Source organism: Aquarana catesbeiana, linkage group LG08 (assembly GCF_042186555.1).
Source record: "Aquarana catesbeiana isolate 2022-GZ linkage group LG08, ASM4218655v1, whole genome shotgun sequence".
NCBI classification, from domain to species: domain Eukaryota; kingdom Metazoa; phylum Chordata; class Amphibia; order Anura; family Ranidae; genus Aquarana; species Aquarana catesbeiana.
Genome location: NC_133331.1, coordinates 304,462,608 through 304,483,636, shown reverse-complemented (window position 1 = coordinate 304,483,636; position 21,029 = coordinate 304,462,608). Strand labels below are relative to the sequence as shown.

The following is a 21,029-nucleotide window of genomic DNA, read 5'->3' as shown; positions in this document are numbered from 1 at the left end:
CACCTCTCAGTGCCCATGAGTGCAACCTATCAGTGCCCACCATTGCTCATGAGTGCCACCTCTCAGTGCCCATGAGTGCAGCCTATCAGTGCCCATCATTTCCCATGAGTGCCACCTCTCAGTGCCCATGAGTGCCACCTCTCAGTGCCCATCATTTCCCATGAGTGCCACCTCTCAGTGCAGCCTATCAGTGCCCATCATTGCCCATGAGTGCCACCTCTCAGTGTAGCCTATCATTGCCCACCATTGCCCATGAATGCCACCTCTCAGTGCCCATGAGTGCAGCCTATCAGTGCCCACCATTGCCCATGAGTGCCCAAGAGTGCAGCCTATCAGTGCCCACCATTGCCCATCAGTGCCCATGAGTGCAGCCTTTCAGTGTCCATCAGTGCCCATGAGTGCAGCCTATCAGTGTCCATCATTGCCCATCAGTGCCCATGAGTGCAGCCTATCTGTGCCCATCAGTGCCCATGAGTGCAGCCTATCAGTGCCCATCATTGCCCATCAGTGCCCATGAGTGCAGCCTATCAGTGTCCATCATTGCCCATCAGTGCCCATGAGTGCAGCCTATCAGTGTCCATCATTGCCCATCAGTGCCCATGAGTGCAGCCTATCAGTGTCCATCATTGCCCATGAGTGCAGCCTATCAGTGTCCATCATTGCCCATCAGTGCCCATGAGTGCAGCCTATCTGTGCCCACCATTGCCCATCAGTGCCCATGAGTGCAGCCTATCAGTGTCCATCATTGCCCATCAGTGCCCATGAGTGCAGCCTATCAGTGTCCATCATTGCCCATGAGTGCAGCCTATCAGTGCCCACCATTGCTCATGAGTGCCACCTCTCAGTGCCCATGAGTGCAGCCTATCAGTGTCCATCATTTCCCATCAGTGCCACCTGTCAGTGCCCATCAGTGCAGCCTATCAGTGCCCATGAGTGCCACCTCCCAGTGCCACCTATCAGTGCCCATCAGTGCTGCCAAATTACCTGTTTTAAAAATGTTATAACAAACTATGAAACAGTTTTTTTTATTCTTGGTCTTTTTTTGCTTTTTTACACACACATGTACAATGTGTGTGTTTCTGTAATATAATTGTGCCAAATACCTTCGGTACGCCCCCCCGCCCCCCCCGCTCTGCAGTGCTCGGAGTGGGGAAGAGGGCTCCGGCGGGTCACTGAAGTACTGAGCGGCGCTATAATGAAGGTATTTGGCGCATTTATATTACAGAAACATTCACATTATACATTATATGATACTGTAATAGAGTGGATTATAGGATTTTACAACCATTTATACTCGGTTCACACCAGGGGTTCCTGACAGGCAGGGAGGGAGAGAAGACATCACATTACATGGTAAGACCTACCCCGAAAATAAGCCCTACTGTGTCTTTTGTTGCCAAAATTAATATAAGACCCAAGCTTATTTTCGGGGAAACACGGTAGTAAAAAAAAATAAATAAAAATTTAAAAAAATATCCCATAGTTTGTAGACACTTTAACTTTTGTGCAAACCAATCAATATACGCTTATTGGGATTTTTTTTTACCAAAAATATGTAGAAAAATACATATCGGCCTAAACTGATGAAGAAAGTTGATTTTTTACATTTTTTTTATTGGATATGTATTATAGCAGAAAGTAAAAAATATTGTCTTTTTTTTTCAAATTTGTCGCTCCTTTTTTTTTTATGTTTATACCGAAAAATATAAAAACCGCGGAGGGGATCAAATACGACCAAATGTTCACCCCCCCCCCTCCTTAGTCAATACTTTGTAGAACCGCCTTTCACTGCAATTACAGCTTTCTTTCACCAATGTCTTTCTTCTTGTCAGTCTTCCATAAAGGTCAGATTTGTGGAGAACACGACTAATAGTTGTCCTGTGGACAGATTCTCCCACCTGAGCTGTGGATCTCTTGCAGCTCCTCCAGCGTTACCATGGACCTCTTGGCTCTTCTCTGATGAATGCTCTACTTGCCCGGCCTGTCAGTTTAGGTGGACGGCCATGTCTTGGCAGGTTGTCAGTTGTGCCATACTATTTCCATTTTCCGATGATGGATTGAACAGAGCTCCGTGAGATGTTCAAAGCTTGGGAGATTTATTTTTATACCCTAACCCTGCTTTAAGCTTCTCCACAACTTTATCCCTGACCTGTCTGGTGTGTTCCTTGGCCTTCATGATGCTGTTTGTTCACTAAGGTTCTCTAACAAACCTGTGAGGGCTTCACAGAACAGCTGTATTTATACTGAGATAAAATTACACACAGGTGGACTCTATTGACTAATTAGGTGACTTCTAAGGCCAATTGGTTCCACTAGATTTCAGTTGGAGAAACTTTCTATCAGAGGGGCCTAAAATATCCTAGTGTCAAGGAGGTGCCACAGCCCAATGACTATTGGAACAAAAAAGAGAAAGTGGGACGGAACTTTGAAGGCACCAAAGGACACTTAGGAATGGAGACAGTAGTATTAAGTTTAAGAATTTTATTAGTACACATGTTTAAAATCCATGCAAAAATTGAAACATGATGCATACAAGAGGGTAGATCAGGCATGTCAAGATTAGACAATAACATATAATGTCATTCATCAAAAAAGTAATACTGCGACACAACAATACCCCTACGCGTTTCAACTATAACAGTCTTCTTCAGGGCGTTCTTTGTTGAAGAGTACATTGAATAAACAACATTGTAGGTGGAAGAATCATATGTGGACAACAATTCCAGTTCTAAAACGTCCAGGAATCAGGAGGCCACTCAAAAGAAGGCAGCTCCGTAATCCACACAGGTCTAACAAGACCAATAAAACACGAGGCCCAGAATTTTATAGAGCAGGGTGGAAGGAACATCATAGGTCCAATGGTCCGGATTCACTAACCGGGTATATTCAGGCAGGAGTATAGGGATATGGTTGACCAACAAAAAAGATCTTGGTTTGGCAAAAAGACCCGATATAAAGTTCTCCTAGTAGATAGTGACCATCCTCCACAAGCAACAGGGTGAGCATCTTGCCAAACCAAGATCTTTTTGTTAGTCGACCATTTGACTAACCGTCAGGGAGAGATACCGGCTGCTGCAGTAGAGGATCGCAGCATTGGGGAATCAAGGCAGCCTGCGGGAGATGCAGGGGAAGTGCAGGTGCCATGCAATCGCTGAATATCATACTGACTGCCCTGAGTTTGGGCTGTCTTCCATATTCCTCCCAAGTTTGCTCACAGTTAGCCGCTGCTCCGCCAAGCAAACAACGTGAACACTGTAAATAATACAAGCCTCCTGTGGTTCACTAATCTTGTCCAGTTCCACCCGCAGCCCTGCGGTTGCTACACACACAGAATAGACTCGCCCTGAGGCTCTAGTGAGGCAAGCAGGGCAATGAAGGGATCAGAGGGGAGTGAATCGAAGGAGCCCCCTTGTCTTCTCTAGGTTGTGGCCCTCTGACTTGCCCAAGCTAGCAGCTGGTGGAAACTAAGGGCTGATAAGCAAGAAAAATCACTTGCAGCACTGAGATTCTGGGATCCCAGGTCAATAGGTAACACAGCCCAGGCTGCAAGTGATGCATGGAAATCTACAGACGAACTGGAAATGTGTAGCAGTGCACCAAGGCACACGAATCCCTTGGAGTGAGTAAAAATGCACAGAGACAGACAGCAATCACTAGGAGCAGGCAGAAGCAGACAGGGACACAGAGCAGGAAATAGATGAGGAAAACACTGTGAGACACTGAAGCAGGTTGCAGACACAGCTGCTGATACTGAAACTCGGGTGATCACAGGGGTGCAGGAAGGCTGAAAGCTGGTAGAGGTACACAAGGGAAACAGAGGATACACTGGGAGACGATACTGGGAAAAACTGGGGGCACAGAGATCACATTGCAAGACTCTGAAGAAAACTTTAAAGTTCCTGGGAACAAGGGAATGGGGTGGCCAAAGAAACACTAGGAATCTTAAGGTTACTCGGAATCTAGGAAACAGAATCTTGGGGGCTACTGAGAATCTTCTCAGAGACACTAGGATCCTCAAAATATTGGGGTAATTTGGAATCTTCTCAGAAGGTCTGGAACACTAGGATCCTCGAAATATTGGGGTCATTTGGAATCTTCTCAAAGTTTAGGACACTAGGATCCTTGAAATATTGGGGTCATTTGGAATATTCTCAGAAAGTCAGGGACACTAGGATCTTGTCTGGGACACTAAGATGCTCAAAATATTGGGGTGATTTGGAATCTTCTCAGAAAGTTTGGGACACTAGGATCCTCAAAACATTGGGGTAATTTGGAATCTTCGCAGAAGGTCTGGGACACTAGGATCCTCGAAATATTGGGGTCATTTGGAATCCTCTCAGAAAGTCTGGGACACTAGGATCCTTGAAATATTGGGGTCATTTGGAATCTTTTCAGAAAGTCAGGGACACTAGAGGATCCTCAAAATATTGGGGTCATTTGGAATCTTCTCAGAAAGTCAGGGACACTAGGATCCTTGAAACATTGGGGTCATTTGGAATCTTCTCAAAGAGTCAAGGACACTAGGATCCACAAAATGTTGGGGTCATTTGGAATCTTCTCAGAAGGTCTGGAACACTAGGTTCCTCAAAATATTGGGGTCATTTAGAATCTTATCAGAAAGTCAGGGACACTAGCATCCTCAAATTATTGGGGTCATTTGAAATCTTCTCACAAAGTCAGGGACACTAGGATTCTCAAAATATTGGGGTCATTTGGAATTTTCTCAGAAAGTCAGGGATACTAGGATCCTTGAAACATTGGGGTAAGTTGGAATCTTCTCAGAAAGTATGGGACACAAGGATCCTTGAAATATTGGGGTCATTTGGAACCTTCTCAGAAAGTCAGGGACACTAGGATCCTCAAAATCCTGGGGTCATTTGGAATCTTCCCAGAAAGTCAGGGACACTAGGATCCTCAAAATCCTGGAGTCATTTGGAATCTTCCCAGAAAGTCAGGGACACTAGGATGCTCAAAATATTGGGGTAATTTGGAATCTTCTCAGAAAGTCTGCAACACTAGAATTCTTAAAATATTGGGGTCAGTTGGAACCCTCTCAGAGTGTGCGACGCTAGGATCCTCAAAATATTGGAGTCATTTGAATTCTTCTAAGAAAGGCAGAGACACTAGTCTTGAACACAAGTCTTGTGGGATAACAGGTTACAGCAGATCTTTGCAAGTTAAAGCTATGAAACTACATGTACCAGCAGTCCTAGCCTGTACTGGGAGAGGTCTATCTTCTAGCTGGTAGAAGGCTTGAAGAAGACCCAGATAGTTACTATCCTATAGAAGACTAATGCTGCGTACACTCAATTGCACATTCCGACAACAAAATCCATGTTTTTTTTCTGACGGATGTTGGCTTAAACTTGATTTGCATACACACGGTCACACAATTCTTGTCGGAAATTGCGAACGTCAAGAACGCGGTGACGTACAACACGTACGACGAGCTGAGAAAAATTCAATTCAATAGCCAGTGCGGCTCTTCTGCTTGATTCGAGCATGCATGGAACTTTGTGCGTCGGAATTGTGTACACACGATCAGAATTTACGAGAACGGATTTTGTTGTCGGAAAATTTGAGATACAGATCTCAAATTTTGTGTGTCGGAAATTCCGACGGAAAATGTCCGATGGAGCCTACACACGGTCGGAATTTCCGACAACAAGGTCCCAGCGAACATTCGTGTGTATGGGGCATAAGAGCATTATCTGTATAATATTATTTCAATCTCGAGCTATTGGAATCTTTGTACACATGTTTCAGCCAGTTCCAGCATCTGGTACGGGTCGAAAGTGGCAGAAACTGAGACAAAGAGTTCACTTCATTTCATAACAGATGTATCCTTGGCAGGAACGTGATGGTGATCCTCAGTATGATGATGACTTACGACACAAACCTTATGCCGCGTACACACGGTCGGACTTTACGGCAGACTTTGCCCGGCGGACTTTTCGACGGACTTTACGACGGACTTTCCGAATGAACGGACTTGCCTACACACAATCCACCAAAGTCCGTCGAATTCGTACGTGATGACGTACGACCGGACTAAAACAAGGAAGTTCATAGCCAGTAGCCAATAGCTGCCCTAGCGTGGCTTTTTGTCCGTCCAACTAGCATACAGACGAGCAGACTTTTCGACCGGACTCGATTTCAACGGATTGATTTAAAACATGTTTCAAATCTAAGTCCGTCCAACTTTTGAGAAAACAAAGTCCGCTGGAGCCCGCACATGATCGAATTGTCAGACGAAATCCAGTCCGCCGGGCAAAGTCGGCCGTAAAGTCCGCTCGTGTGTACGCGGCATTAGAAAACACAACTTTGGAATAAAAGCTGCAGTTTCTCTATTCTGCACTAGATGGTGAACTAACTTTTACCAAGTGCAATGCACAGACAGGAAGTAATGTCAGTATAAACAGGAAGTTCCAGGTTAATAGTGAGAGTTGGGAGGAAGTAGAGAGAAGACATTGCTGGAATTGGCAACAGAGGAGGTAATAAGATCTTATTTTATATTTACATCCAGTAACCCCCCCCCCCCGTCATGTCCGTCCTCTTCCTCCATAGTCACTGTGATGTCTTTTATCTCCAACAGATGATGATACACACATATTGTATAATAATACTTTTTTTTTTAATTTTTACATTCTGTAGCTCTAACATATGCCACAGTACTGTACACAGAGAATACTATGCAAGTCATATCAGCCTCTGGACCATAGGAGCTTACAGTCTAATGTCTCCGCAACAGTCATGTACTAACATTAATTAATATATATATATATATATATATATATATTTGCAATATATGTTTAATTAAAGCAAAATTCCAAATTTTGCCAAAAAAATGAATAAATGTACTGATATAAAAAAATAATTGCATTTATTGCTTTTTTGCATTGGAGCCTGTAAAGCATTGTAATCTTGATCAGTGGATCACAGGTGCAATGCACAAGTTACTGCGGACTATTTCTCCAGCCAAAGGTCTGGATGGAGGTACAGGCCCTTGGTTATGGAGCTAGAAGCAGTATGGACCTTCAGTTATAGAGCTGAAGGAGATCCAGACCTTCAGTTATAGAGATGGTGGAGGTACGGACATTAAGTTATGGAGCTGAGGGAGATACAGACCTTGAGTTGTATAGCTGAAGGAGGTGCAGACCTTCAGCTATAGAGCAGGAGAAGGCATTGACCTTCAGTTATAGAGCTAGATGAGGCATGGACCTTCAGTTATAGAGCTAGAGGAGGCATGGACCTTCAGTTATAGAGCTGGAGGAGGTATGGACCTTCAGTTTTAGAGCTGGAGGAGGCATGGACCTTCAGTTATAGAGCTAGGGGAGGCATGGACCTTCAGTTATAGAGCTGGAGGAGGTATAGACCTTCAGTTATGGAGCTGGAGGAGGTACGGCTCTTCAGTTATAGAGCTGGAGAAGGCATGGACCTTCAGTTATAGAGCTGGAGGAGGTATGGACCCTCAGTTATAGAGCTGGAGGAGGAACAAACCTTTAGTTATGGAGCTGGAGGAGGTACGGCCCTTCAGTTATGGAGCTGAGGGAGATACAGACCTTGAGTTATATAGCTGAAGGAAGTGCGGACCTTTAGCTATAGAGCTGGAGAAGGCATGGACCTTCAGTTATAGAGCTAGAGGAGGCATGGACCTTCAGTTATAGAGCTAGAGGAGGCATGGACCTTCAGTTATAGAGCTAGAGGAGGCATGGACCTTCAGTTATAGAGCTCGAGGAGGCATGGACCTTCAGTTATAGAGCTGGAGGAGGCATGGACCTTCAGTTATAGAGCTAGAGGAGGCATGGACCTTCCGTTATAGAGCTGGAGGAGGTATAGACCTTCAGTTATGGAGCTGGAGGAGGTACGGCTCTTCAGTTATAGAGCTGGAGAAGGCATGGACCTTCAGTTATAGAGCTGGAGGAGGTATGGACCCTCAGTTATAGAGCTGGAGGAGGAACAGACCTTTAGTTATGGAGCTGGAGGAGGTACGGCCCTTTAGTTATGGAGCTGGAGGAGGTACGGCCCTTTAGTTATGGAGCTGGAGGAGGTACAGACCTTTAGTAATGGAGCTGGAGGAGGTACAGACCTTTAGTTATGGAGCTGGGGAAAGTAGACATGTGCGGTTCATTTCGTTCAGAATTAAAATTCGGACAAAGTTTCATTATTCGGAAATTCGGATGTGTCTGAATTAGAATAGTTCAGAATTTAAACTAATCCGAAATAACGAAAAAAAAAATTCGGAACGAATTTCAAATCATTTTCGAATTGGAAAACTATTCGAATTCGAAAAGTTTTCGAATTTACAAGGAGAATAAAATAGAATAAACACAAAGTAATAGAGCAGGAAAAAAAATAAATACATTTTTTTCTATTCTATTCATTTATTTTATATTCTATTTTATTATTTTTGGAAATTGGAAAACTTTTCGAATTAGAAAACTTTTCGAATCGATTCGAAAACTAATAAACAAAACAAATTCCGAAAACGAATGAAACAAATTTAACTATATAAATTGATGTAAATAACAATTTTTTTTGTTCTGCACATGTCTTGGGGAAAGTACAGACCTTAAGTTATGGAGCTGAAGGATATACGGACCTTTACTTTTAGAGCTGGAGGAAGTACAGACCTTCAGCTATGGAGCTGGAGGAGGTATGGAGCTGGGGAAGGTACGGACCTTCAGTTATGGAGCTGGAGGAGGTACAGACCTTCACTTATAGAGCTGGAGGGGGGATGAACCTTCATTTATGGAGATGGGGGAGGTACAGACCTTCAGTTATGGAGCTGGAGGAGGTATGGACCTTCACTTATAGAGCTGAAGGAGATATGGACCTTCACTCTTAAAGCTGGAGGGGGGATAAACCTTCATTTATGGAGATGGGGGAGGTACAGACCTTCAGTTATGGAGCTGGGGAAGGTACGGACCTTCACTTATAGAGCTGAAGGAGATATGGACCTTCACTTATAGAGCTGGAGGGGGGGTGAACCTTCATTTATGGAGCTGGGGTAGGTACAGACCTTCAGTTATGGAGCTGGAGGCTCCATAAGGACCTTTCTTATATGGAGCTGTAGGAGGTATGGCTCTTGTTTTTTGGAGCTGGAAGAGGTACAGGCCTTCAGTTATCAAGATGGAGGAGGTGTGGCTCTTTGGTTATGGAGCTCACTACAGTTGTGCTCTATTGAGAGCTAAGAGAGCCACTACTGGGGTGACAGATGGGACTGCAATGGTACCATGTTTCATGTTACACCCTAAATATAGGCCAGAAAGTTGGACCGTAGCCTTATTTTATAAGATATCTAGCAGGTAATAGAGCTAGATATTGTACGTTTATATAACTCTGACATTCTGGACTGCTGTACAGAGACCACTGAGCCAGTCACATCAGTCCTTGGACAAGGGGGGCTTACATTCTAATGTTTCCCCCACACTCACACACTAATATTATACATTTATATAGCTCTGACCTACCCCGCAGTGCTGTACAGAGAACACTGAGATGGTCACATCGTTCTCTGCTCCAGATAACCTTACCCACTGAACAATATATCCACCTGTTGACAAAAACAAGCATATCATTAATTTCCATCTACAGAGAGGAACTTCGTGGTTAGCGCACATGACCACATGAAGAAGAATGGACAAGCACCAAAGTCACATGACTGAGAGGATATTAGGCTTCACCCTGGAGATCATCTACCTGCTGACCGGAGAGGTGAGGAGGATTCTGGGAGGTCACATGACATCACTCTTCTCTCTATTAATAAAACTCAGACCTGACCGGAGAGGTGAGGAGGATTCTGGGAGGTCACATGACATCACTCTTATCTCTATTAATAAAACACAGACCTGACCGAAGAGGTGAGGAGGATTCTGGGAGGTCACATGACATCACTCTTATCTCTATTAATAAAACACAGACCTGACCGGAGAGGTGAGGAGGATTCTGGGAGGTCACGTGACATCACTCTTATCTCTTTTAATAAAACAGACTTGACCAGAGAGGTGAGGAGGATTCTGGGAGGTCACATGACATCACTCTTATCTCTATTAATAAATCACAGACCTGACCGGAGAGGTGAGGAGGATTCTGGGAGGTCACATGACATCACTCTTATCTCTATTAATAAAACACAGACCTGACCGGAGAGGTGAGAAGGATTCTGTAGATACTGATAGATGTGAACGTTTTTAATAGGATTACCAAGTTGTGAAAAAGACATCTAATCAGAAACTGACTCCCAGTAGCTGCCTTCATGGTTCCTCAACACCTAAGAGAAACGAGAAGAAGATTCTAGAAGTCGCCAAGAAGATCATTGATCTGCTGACAGGAGAGGTGAGCGGTGGTGGGAATTCTGGGACATTATCCAGTAACAGACAAGGGATGTGTCTGGATGGTGACTGTATCATCGTGTGTGTCAGGTTCCTATAAGGTGTCAGGATGTCACTGTCTATTTCTCCATGGAGGAGTGGGAGTATTTAGAAGGACACAAGGATCTCTACAAGGACGTCATGATGGACAATCAGCCGCCCCTCACATCACTGGGTAAGAGGAGACTTTATTGTAAAGGAGAGAGCAGTACGGAGGGTCCACCTAGATCCCCCATCATCTGATAAACACATAGAAACAATGTATTCAGTCAGTGTGTGTGTTTCCTACAGATGGATCTAGTAATGGGAACCCACCAGAGAGATGTCCCTGTCCTCTGTATTCCCGGGATTCCATACAGGATGATCACACCATCCCTCATCGTTATCCGGTAAAGAAATATTTTCTTAAGTATCCGTAGGGTATTAGTACTCATATTTTCGAGATGTTACTTTTATCATTCTGTGTTTTGAAGGGAGAAAAGCTCATCAATATGAAAGTTGAGAAAAAAGAGGAAGAAGATGCGGGATCCGTAAAAGGTGGTCCTCGGTCTACAGAGGAATTTAGAATGGTGGTGAGAGTTAAAGAGGAGGAATCTTCTGTAGCCATCGGCACAGGTATGTAATAACTACACGGAGAGGTATTACTGTATGCTTCCATTTATTACTGTTTTATTTTGCTATTATAGATGTACACTGGCTCAATGCCGGTCTTCGGCCAGCTCCGTGGTAGCCTGGCACCGCCACTGGATCTCTAGCTCTCCGATCTCAGAGGAGAACCCAGAGAGACACCAATGGGCGGTGGGAGGAGGTGGCCTTCAGCCGCTAGGATGGCTAATATCTGGGTGATGCCTGTAGCTGCGACATCATCCAGATATCTCCAGTTCAAGTCCACGACATCATATGTCATCATGGTGGTGGAAACTGGTTAACTATTTAAGGACCAGCCACCGTCGTTATACGTTGCTACTTTGACGTTCAATACCGTTGTGATGGCAGCAGCTAGCTTCTGTAACCCCAGTATTTTTAAAAACGGAGGACTGTCCTCTTTGGGATAAAAGTGGTCTCTGCGGCGGATTCGCTGCAAAATCACTTTTATCTGGTCGTCTCCGCCGCTTACCAGAGCCGTCGGTAGCGGCAGAGCCGATCGGTTCCGAGTGAGGGAATGATGGCCTCCGCTCAACTCCATAGCATTGGAAGGCGGAAGCGACGTCAATGCTCTTAAAAGGGAATTTTTTTTTTTTTTCAAATGACATTTAATTTTTTTTTTTATTGCATTTTAGTGTAAATATGAGATCTGAGGTCTTTTTGACACCCCCCCCCCCCGGATTTCATATTTAAGAGGACCTGTCATGCTTTTTTCCTATTACAAGAAATGTTTACATTCTTTGTAATAGGAATAAAAGTGACCCAATTTTTTTTTTTTTTAAACGGACAGTGTCAAAATAAAAAAATAAATAAGAAAAAAAAAGAGCATCATCCCGCCAAGCTTGCACGCAGAAGCGAACGCATACGTAAGTCGCACCCGCATATGAAAACGGTGTTCAAACCACACATGTGAGGTATCACCGCGATCGGTAGAGCGAAAGCAATAATTCTAGCCCTAGACCTCCTCTGTAACACAAAACATGCAACCTGTAGAGATTTTTAAACGTCGCCTATGGAGATTTGTAAGGGTAAATGTTTGTCGCCATTCCACGAACGGGCGCAATTTTGAAGCGTGACATGTTGGGTATCAATTTACTCGGTGTAACTTCATCTTTCACAACAAAAAAAAAAATGGGGCTAACTTTACTGTTGTCTTATTTTTTTAATTTAAAAAAGCGTATTTTTTCCAAAAAAAGTGCGCTTGTAGGACCGCTGCGCAAATACGGTGTGACAGAAAGTATTTCAACGACGGCCATTTTATTCTCTAGGGTGTCTGAAAAAAAATATATAAATGTTTGGGGGGTTCTAAGTAATTTTCTAGCAATAAAAAAAATTATTTTAACTTGTAAACACAGAGTCTGCAAAATAGGCCCGGTCCTTAAAGCGGAGTTCCCACTGTTAAATTTTTTTTTTTTAGGATGCATAACTTTTGTTTCTAAGGCTTATTTAGAGCACTTACGTTTGTGTGATTAATCGGCGCTCGATTGCCGATTTCATAGAGGAATATATGTTATATTCCTCTTTCGTGGTAGTTTCCATAGTGCTTGTGAGCATGTGAAGCCCACTAGCACTATCTTCCGGGCTCTGGTGCAGCTGAGCGACCAGCATGCACCGCCCATTCTTGGGCATGCGCCGTATGTACGGCGCAGCGCCGCACACTTCTGACGTTGCCATCACAACGGGCGGGGGCGTCAGAAGTGCCCGCCCCCCGTTGTGATGGCAACGAAGCCCTCGGCGCTGCCCAGTGACTCCTGGGAAGTGATGACAGACTTCTCTGGTGCAGCTGAGCGACCAGCATGCACCGCCCGTTCTCGCGCATGCGCTGTATGTACGGCGCAGCGCCGCACACTTCTGACGTTGCCGTCCCAACGGGCGGCGGAAGTGCCTGCCCCCCTTGTAATGGCAACAAAGCTCTCGGCGCTGCCCAGTGACTCCTGGGAAGTGATGACAGACATCTCTGGTGCAGCTGAGCGACCAGCATGCACCGCCCGTTCTCGCGCATGCGCCGTATGTACGGCGCAGCGCCGCACACTTCTGACGTTGCCATCCCAACGGGCGTCGGGAGTGCCCGCCCCCATTGTGATGGCAACTAAGCTCTCGGCGCTGCCCAATGACTCCTGGGAAGTGATGGAAGGGGAATGACGTCAGGCGCCTTGGAGAGGAAGAGGCAGATTACGAGGGACACCCTAGCAACAGACCTGAAAAGGTGAGTTAAAAAAAAAAAAAAAATTCCAACGGTTGTTATTTGTATTTAATGCAGCTGAATAAATGTAATTTTTTTTTATGACTGGAACACCGTTTTAAGTGTATTTTTTTCCCCAAAAAAATTGCGTTTGAAAAACTGCTGCATGAAGATCGTGTGATATAAAAAAAATGCAACAATAGCCATTTCATTCTCTAGGGTCTCTGCTAAAAAAAAAATTGATATTTGAAGGTAGTCATTTTTCTAGCATAAAATGCTGATTTTAACTTGTAAACAAAAAGTTTCGGAAGAAGGCCTGGTCCTAAAGTGGTATAAAATTCTTCTTTCCATCAGGTGGACACAATGTGATTTCCGCGGAGAGACCTCAAACTTTATCTCTGGACTGTAATGCAGAAGACCAGGATGTTGCAGATGTTTCTCCAGAAGCAAACATCGATACTCGAATAAGACCTTACGGTGTGGATAGACCAATGGACTCCTGTAAAGCTCAGGACTCTTTTCGGTCACATATTGTTACCAATGAAGTCCATCCAAGGCTTCACGTCACAGAGAGATCCTCGGATCCATCCAATTCCAGGAGATCATCGTCCAGTGATTTAGGTACTTCTTCTTCACACAAAGACAATACAACAATCCAGTGTTCTAGAGTGAATGAAGGTCTTGGATCAGAGTCGTCTCTTGCTGAAGATCAAAGAACGAACACGGGGGAGAACAAACACGGTCCGTATCAATGTTCGGAGTGCGGGAAATGTTTCAACTGGAAAGGACACCTCCTCAGGCACCTGAGAAGTCACACCGACGAGCGTCCTTACTCATGTCTACAGTGTGACAAATGTTTCAAACACCGAGCGGACCTTTCCCGACACCAGAGGTGCCACACCGGCGAACGCCCCTTCTCCTGTTCGGAGTGCGAGAAATGTTTCACCCGGAAACACGACCTTATCACCCATCAGAAGATTCACACGGGCGAGAGTTCTTTTCCCTGCCTAGAGTGCGGGAAATGTTTCACTTGGAAGAGGGCGCTCCGTATACACCAGAGAAGTCACACGGGCGAACGCCCTTTTTTGTGTTTGGACTGCGGGAAATGCTTCACCCAGAAAGGAAACCTTCGCACGCACCAGAAACTTCACACGGGCGAGCGCCCTTTTTCCTGTTCGGAGTGCGGGAAATCTTTTACACTCAGATCACGCCTAATGTCGCATCAGAAAACCCATGCCCACTGACAGCCGGGAGAGTGACAACACCATTCAGAACTTGAAGTCATCCGCTTTCACCCGGTACACCGGACTCAGAATGAGCTTCCCTCCCTCTCCTTCATGTTTGCATTCAGAGTCTTTACACACGGTGTGCATGTATGGGGATCACCGCTCTGCCTGGCCAGCCCATGCAGTCAAAAGATAAGGAGCAGCCTCAGCATACATGCTAGGCCATGCCCCGACGCGTTACGTCCCTATAGGGTTTGTGTGACTCTGGGCAAAATCCAACTTGCTTCGGTCCAAAAAACACCCCTTTCATCAGTGCTTGAGATTGAAAAGAATATACTTAGACCAGATGTGACCCCCACCCCGCCCACTGGGGGCTTAGTCAAAGGGTCATGTGACTCTGTGCAAAATAAAAATGTTATATATACGCTGGTGCTGAAATCTGTCACTTGCATTAACACAAATGAAAACTGAAATGCCACTCCACTGCTAAGAGGTCCAGATACAATTTTATTCCAATACACGTCAGGGGGACAATCCAAAGAGTTACCAACGCATTTTGGTTTAAAAACAGTGGTAGGGTGGGTGGGTTGTTTGGTGGTGGTGGAGTGGATGGTGGTAGGGTGTGTGGGTTGTTTGGTGGTGGAGTGGTGGTTCCGGTGGGTAAATGGTGTAGTGAGTGGTGGTGTGCATGGTGGCAAGGTGGGTGTGTTTGGTGGTGGAGTGGGTAGTGGTGGTAGGGTGGGTGGGTTGTTTGGTGGTGGTGATGGAGTGTTGGTTCTGGTGGGTAAATGGTGTAGTGGGTGGTGGTGGCAGGGTGGGTGGGTTGTTTGGTAGTGGTGGTTCTGGTGGGTGAATGGTGGAGTGGGTGGTGGTGGGTGGGTTGTTTGGTGGTGGTGGAGAGTGGTTCTGGTGGATAAATGGTGGAGTGGGTGGTGGTAGGGTGGGTTGTTTGGTGGTTAATCTGGTGGGTAAATGGTGGAGTGGGTGGTGGTGGAGTGGTGGTTCTGGTGGGTAAATGGTGTAGTGAGTGTTGATGTGCATGGTGGCAAGGTTGGTGTGTTGTTTGGTGGTGGAGTGGGTAGTGGTGGTAGGGTGGGTGGGTTGTTTGGTGGTGGTTCTGGTGGGTAAATGGTGTAGTTGGTGGTGGTAGGGTAGGTGGATTGTTTGGTGGTGATGGTGTGGGTGGTGGTGGTAAGGTGGGTGGGTTGTTTGGAGGTGGTGGAGCGGTGGTTCTGGTGGGTAAATGGTGGAGTGGCTGGTGGTAGGGTGGGTGGGTTGTTTGGTGGTGAATCTGGTGGGTAAATGGTGGAGTAGGTGGTGGTGGTAGGGTGGGTGGGTTGTTTGGAGGTGGTGGAGTGGTGGTTCTGGTGGGTAAATGGTGCATGGGTAGTGGTGGTAGGGTGGGTGGGTTGTTTGGTGGTGGTTCTGGTGGATAAATGGTAAAGTGGGTGGTGGTTGGGTGTGGGTTGTTTGGTGGTGAATCTGGTGGGTAAATGGTGGAGTGGGTGGTGGTAGGGTGGGTGGGTTGTTTGGTGGTGATGGTGTGGGTGGTGGTGGTAAGGTGGGTGGGTTGTTTGGAGGTGGTGGAGCTGTGGTTCTGGTGGATAAATGGTGGAGTGGGTGGTGGTAGGGTGGGTGGGTTGTTTGGTGGTGAATCTGGTGGGTAAATGGTGGAGTAGGTGGTGGTGGTAGGGTGGGTGGGTTGTTTGGAGGTGGTGGAGTGGTGGTTCTGGTGGGTAAATGGTGGAGTGGGTGATGGTGGTAGGGTTGGTGGGTTGTTTGGGGTGGTGAAGTGGTGGTTCTGGTGGGTAAATGGTGGAGTGGGTGGTGGTAGGGTGGGTGGGTTGTTTGGTGGTGGTGGTTCTGGTGGGTAAATGGTGTAGTGGGTGGTGGTAGGGTGGGTGGGTTGTTTGGTGGTGGTGGTTTCTGGTGGGTAAATGGTGTAGTGGGTGGTGGTAGGGTGGGTGGGTTGTGTGGTGGTTCTGGTGGGTAAATGGTGGAGTGGGTGGTGGTGGTAGAGTGGGTGGGTTGTTTGGTGGTGGTGGAGCGGTGGTTCTGCTGAGTAAATGGTGGATTGGGTGGTGGTGAACTGTTAATGTTATTTCATCCAGTGTGATTACAGTCATGAGCCTTGTCGGCAGCTGGTTTGGCACAGGCCTTGTTCAATTTGCTTCTAGTCCATTCACATTGTTTTCCATCAAGCCCTGATAAAGGGGTGTTTTTGGACCCCTGAAAAGCATTTGATACTCATTGGATTTCCTCCCTAAGTTGGGAATAAAGTCGTATTTGGACCACTTGGCAGAGGTGTGGCGTTTTAATCTCCATCTTTGTTACACTACAAGCCAAGAAGACTGTGGAGATCCTCAGGCGGGGACACCATCACCACCTCTTACTTATTGAAGTACATGGGTTTTACATAGCACACCCTTTTCTTCTTCAGTGCTGCCATTCCGCTGGCCTCAATTGCTGGCAACTCTCTGCTGTCAAAATGACAGCTACTACAGCCGCTATCATAAAAAATGCACAGAACAGTGTTTATAAACATTGTTCACAATGTTCACACCTTCTTCTCCATCTCCCCATAGCTATTTATTTTTAGCAATTTTTATTTATTTATTTATTAGCGCTAATTAACCCCTTCTTTCCCCTCACCCCATAGCTATAATTTTCTTGCAGAGTTTTTGTGTTTATTTAAATTCTTAGCTATTAGTATTTATACTTACTTTTTTTTTATTAGCGCTAATTAACTCCTTCTTCTCCTCCCCCCCATAGCTATTTCTTTTTAGCAATTTTTTTTTTTTACTTATTAGCGCTAATTAACTCCTTTTTCCCCTTCACCTCATAGCTATTATTTGAAAATGTTTAGTTTATTTCTATTTTATAACTCTTAGTATTTATACTTTTTTTTTTAATTTGCACTAATTAACATATTCTTCTCCTTCACCCCATAGATATTTCTTTCTTTCTTGCGCACCCCCACTGGCCAGCGGGGGAGCCAATCAGGGGGTGGGGCGGACTCGATGTCTGCCGGCCACCTGCGATCGTTCCCCTCAGTGACAGAACGGGGATCTGCCTGTGTAAACAAGGCAGATCTCCGTTCTGACAGGGGAGATCACACAGATCCTGTATTTCTGCTATGCGGGAAGACAGATCTGTGTGTTTCCCCAGGCAGCCCATCCCCCATACAGTTAGAGCACACCTGCAGGGAACACATTTAACCCCTTTGATTGCCCCTGATTTGCTTTTTTTTGTCTATTTCTTTATTCACGCTAATTAAGTCCTACTTCTCCTTCACCCTTCAGGCTATTTCTTTCTTGGTAAATTGTTTTTGTTTATTTCTTTATTCGCCCTAATTAACTTCTACTTCTCCTTGACCCCATATCTATTATTTTCTTGCTAATTTTTTGTTTATTTCTATTCTTTAACTATTAGTATTTAAACTTTTTTTTTTTAATTTTTTTTTTTTTTTTTTTTTGCGCTAATTAATACCTTCTTCTCATTCACCCCATAGCTATTTCTTTCTTGCTAATTCTTTTGTTTATTTCTTTATTAGCGCTAATTAATTCCTTCTTCCCCTTCACCCCATAGCTATTATTTTCTTGATAATTTTTTTTGTTTATTTCTATTTTTAACTATTAGTATTTATACTTTTTTGTGTTTTTTAGCGCTAATTAACTTCTTCCCCTTCACTTTATAGCTATTTCTTTTTGCTTTTTTTTTTTTTTTTTTTTTGTGTTTATTTCTTTATTCGCCCTAATTAACTCCTACTTCTCCATGACCCCATAGCTATTATTTTCTTGCAAATTTTTTGCTTTATCTAATTCTTTATCTATTCTTTATCTTTACATCTTTACTAAATATTAGTATTTATACTTTTTTGTTTTTTTTTGCCCTAATTAACATCTTCTTCTCCTTTACCCCATAGCTATTTCTTTCTTGCAAATTTTTTTTGTTTATTTCTTTATTAGCGCTAATTAACTCCTTCTTCCCCTTCACCCCATAGCTATTATTTTCTTGAAAAATTTTTTTTTCCTATTTTTTAACTATTAGTATTTATAATTTTTGGGAGTTTTTAGCGCTAATGAACAACTTCTTCTCCTTCACCCCATAGCTATTTCTTTCTTGCGAATTTTTTTTTTGTTTATTTCTTTATTAGCGCTAATTAACTCCTTCTTCCCCCTCACCCCATAGCTATTATTTTCTTGATAATCTTTTGTTTATCTCTATTTTTTAACTATTAGTATTTATATTTTTTTTTGGGGGGGGGGGTTTAGCGCCAATTATCACCTTCTTTTCCTTCTGCCCATAGCTATTTATTTCTTGGTAATTTTTTGTTTATTTCTTTATCCGCCCTAATTAACTCCTACTTCTCCTTGACCCCATATCTATTGTTTTCTTGCTAATTTTTTGTTTATTTCTATTCTTTAACTATTAGTATTTATACTTTTTTTGAGTTTTTTTTTTTTTTTAGCGCTAATTAACACCTTCTTCTCCTTCACCCCATAGCTATTTCTTTCTTGTAAATTTTTTTTGTTTACTTCTTTATTAGCACTGATTAACTCCTTCTTCCCCTTCACTCCATAGCTTTTATTTTCTTGTTATTGTTTTGTATATTTCTATTTTTTAGTATTATATATTAGTATTTATAATTTTTTGGGGTTTTTTTTTTAGCACTAATTAACACCTTCTTCTCCTTCACCCCATAGCTAATTTTTTCTTGCTTTTTTTAAATTCATTTTTATTTTCTAACTATTATTATTTATACTTTGTTTTGTTTGATTTGTTTGGTTTTTTTTTTAAGTGTTGTTTAAAAAATGCACATGATTGAAAAAAAAACAACACATTTCATTCATTTGTAAATAACTTTGCAGTGCTTTGTACCAGAATCAGAATTTTAGTGTCATTCTATGACCCCCTTTTCTCACGGGGCGAACTCCGCCAGGAGTCCACTTGCCCAGCGGGAAATCTGCCCACTAATCCCCCGGCTGAGCAGGTGGGTTGTCTGGTCCGCTCTGCTCTATGGGCAATCGAATGTAAACAGACTGCCTTTTCCGTTTACACCCGACTGCCACCTGATCCGATCTGCGAGATGGAAGGACAATGGACCCCCATTCGTCTGTTTTTAGTGGATCAGATTGGATGCAGGCCGGTGTAAAGAGACACATATCCACTTACACCCGCCACTCCATAGAGGAGAATGAAGGTTCTGAAAAACTGCCAGGCGAACCAGATCGGACCGCCTAAACGGCACAAATTAAGGAATAAAATGTATAATTTTTGGCCCATAGTAACATAATGTTGTTTTAAAATAACACACTGAACAGTGTAGGGAAAAAAAAAATTTCTTTTTAGTTTCGTTATGATATTGTCTATGGATTGTATAAAAAAAAATTTTTTTTTTTTTTAAACAAGCAGAGCTTGTGTGTGTGTATCAGTGTGTCAGAAACCATGAAATCAGACCGAGACAGAAGTACAGTTAAATCACACTTGTTTAATAATAAAAGTAAAAAGAACAAGCGTAGTCAAAACATAGCCAGAGTTCAGTAACCAGAACGGATAGTCAGCCAAGCCAGAAGTCAGGGATCAATGTAGTGGAACAGCAAGCAGGATCTGGAGCCAGAAGGGATGTCAGCAAAGCAAGTCTTTAAACAGGATTGCAGGAGATAGTCTCTGTGATGTTGACCAAGGCGAAGGCAGAGATCCACTGGGCTGAACTGCTTAAGTAGCCAGGACTGACGAGCAGGATATCATCAACAGCTGAGTAACTGTGGAGAGATAGGAGCTGGCAATTGGCGGACAGCTGAGCGGCCAGCTCTGAGAAGGAAGGGCTGAGCCCTGCCCCAACACAGTGTTAATTTCGTTGACTAAAATACGACTAAAACGAAAACAATTCAGATGACTAAAATACGACAAACTAAAATGGCATTTTAACTAAAATCGAAATTTGATGTCAAAATTAACACTGGTGTGTGTATACACTATATTGCCAAAAGTATTGGGACACCCCTCCAAATCATTGGATTCAGGTGTTCCAATCACCTCCATGGCCACAGGTCTATAAAATCAAGCACCTAGGCATGCAAGACGGCGTCTATAAACATTTGTGAAAGATGTAGAGGAGAGGAGGAGCTCGCTGAATTCAGGCGTGGTACTGTGAAAGTCCATCCGCTACAGACCTCCAGGCTTCATGTGGCCTTCAGGTTTAGCACAGCGTAGAGAGCTTCAAGGAATGGGTTTCCATGGCCGAGCAGCTGCATCCAAGCCTTTCATCACCAAGTGCAATGCAAAGCGTCGGATGCCGTGATGTATATCACGCTGCCACTGGACTCTAGAAACGTGTTCTCTGGAGTGACCAATCACGCTTCTCTGTCTGGCAATCCGATGGACGTGTCTGGGTTTGGCGGTTGCCAGGAGAAAGGTACTTGCCTGACTGCACTGTGCCCAAGTGTAAAGTTTGCTGGAGGGGGGATTCTGATGTGGGATTGTTTTTCAGGGGTTGGGCTTGGCCCCTTAGTTCCAGTGAAGGGAACTCTTAAGGTGTCAGCATACCAAGACATTTTGGACAATTTCATGCTCCCAACTTTGTGGGAACAGTTTGGAGAT

At 44.1% G+C, this 21,029-nt stretch overlaps 2 protein-coding genes across 2 annotated transcripts in view; both read left to right on the top strand.

Annotated features, from left to right (window-relative positions):
- The window catches only part of LOC141106885 (uncharacterized), a 152,563-nt gene that overhangs the window by 69,726 nt on the left and 61,808 nt on the right, over nt 1–21,029 (top strand). The window lies entirely within an intron of this gene.
- On the top strand, nt 6,431–14,952 carry LOC141105128 (oocyte zinc finger protein XlCOF8.4-like). The gene is made up of 7 exons (XM_073595004.1): nt 6,431–6,494; nt 9,598–9,717; nt 10,201–10,338; nt 10,425–10,548; nt 10,665–10,762; nt 10,847–10,988; nt 13,555–14,952. The coding sequence occupies exons 2-7, from the start codon at nt 9,640–9,642 to the stop codon at nt 14,442–14,444; spliced, it is 1,470 nt and encodes a 489-aa protein (XP_073451105.1). The 5' UTR covers nt 6,431–6,494; nt 9,598–9,639; the 3' UTR covers nt 14,445–14,952.

Bases quoted from the DNA above. Each gene is read 5' to 3' on its own strand.
- LOC141105128 (XM_073595004.1), top strand. From the start codon at position 9,640: ATGGACAAGCACCAAAGTCACATGACTGAGAGGATATTAGGCTTCACC. The intron at 10,763-10,846 runs GTAAAGAAATAT...TGTGTTTTGAAG, and splicing joins CCATCCCTCATCGTTATCCG to GGAGAAAAGCTCATCAATAT. The intron at 10,989-13,554 runs GTATGTAATAAC...TCTTTCCATCAG, and splicing joins TTCTGTAGCCATCGGCACAG to GTGGACACAATGTGATTTCC.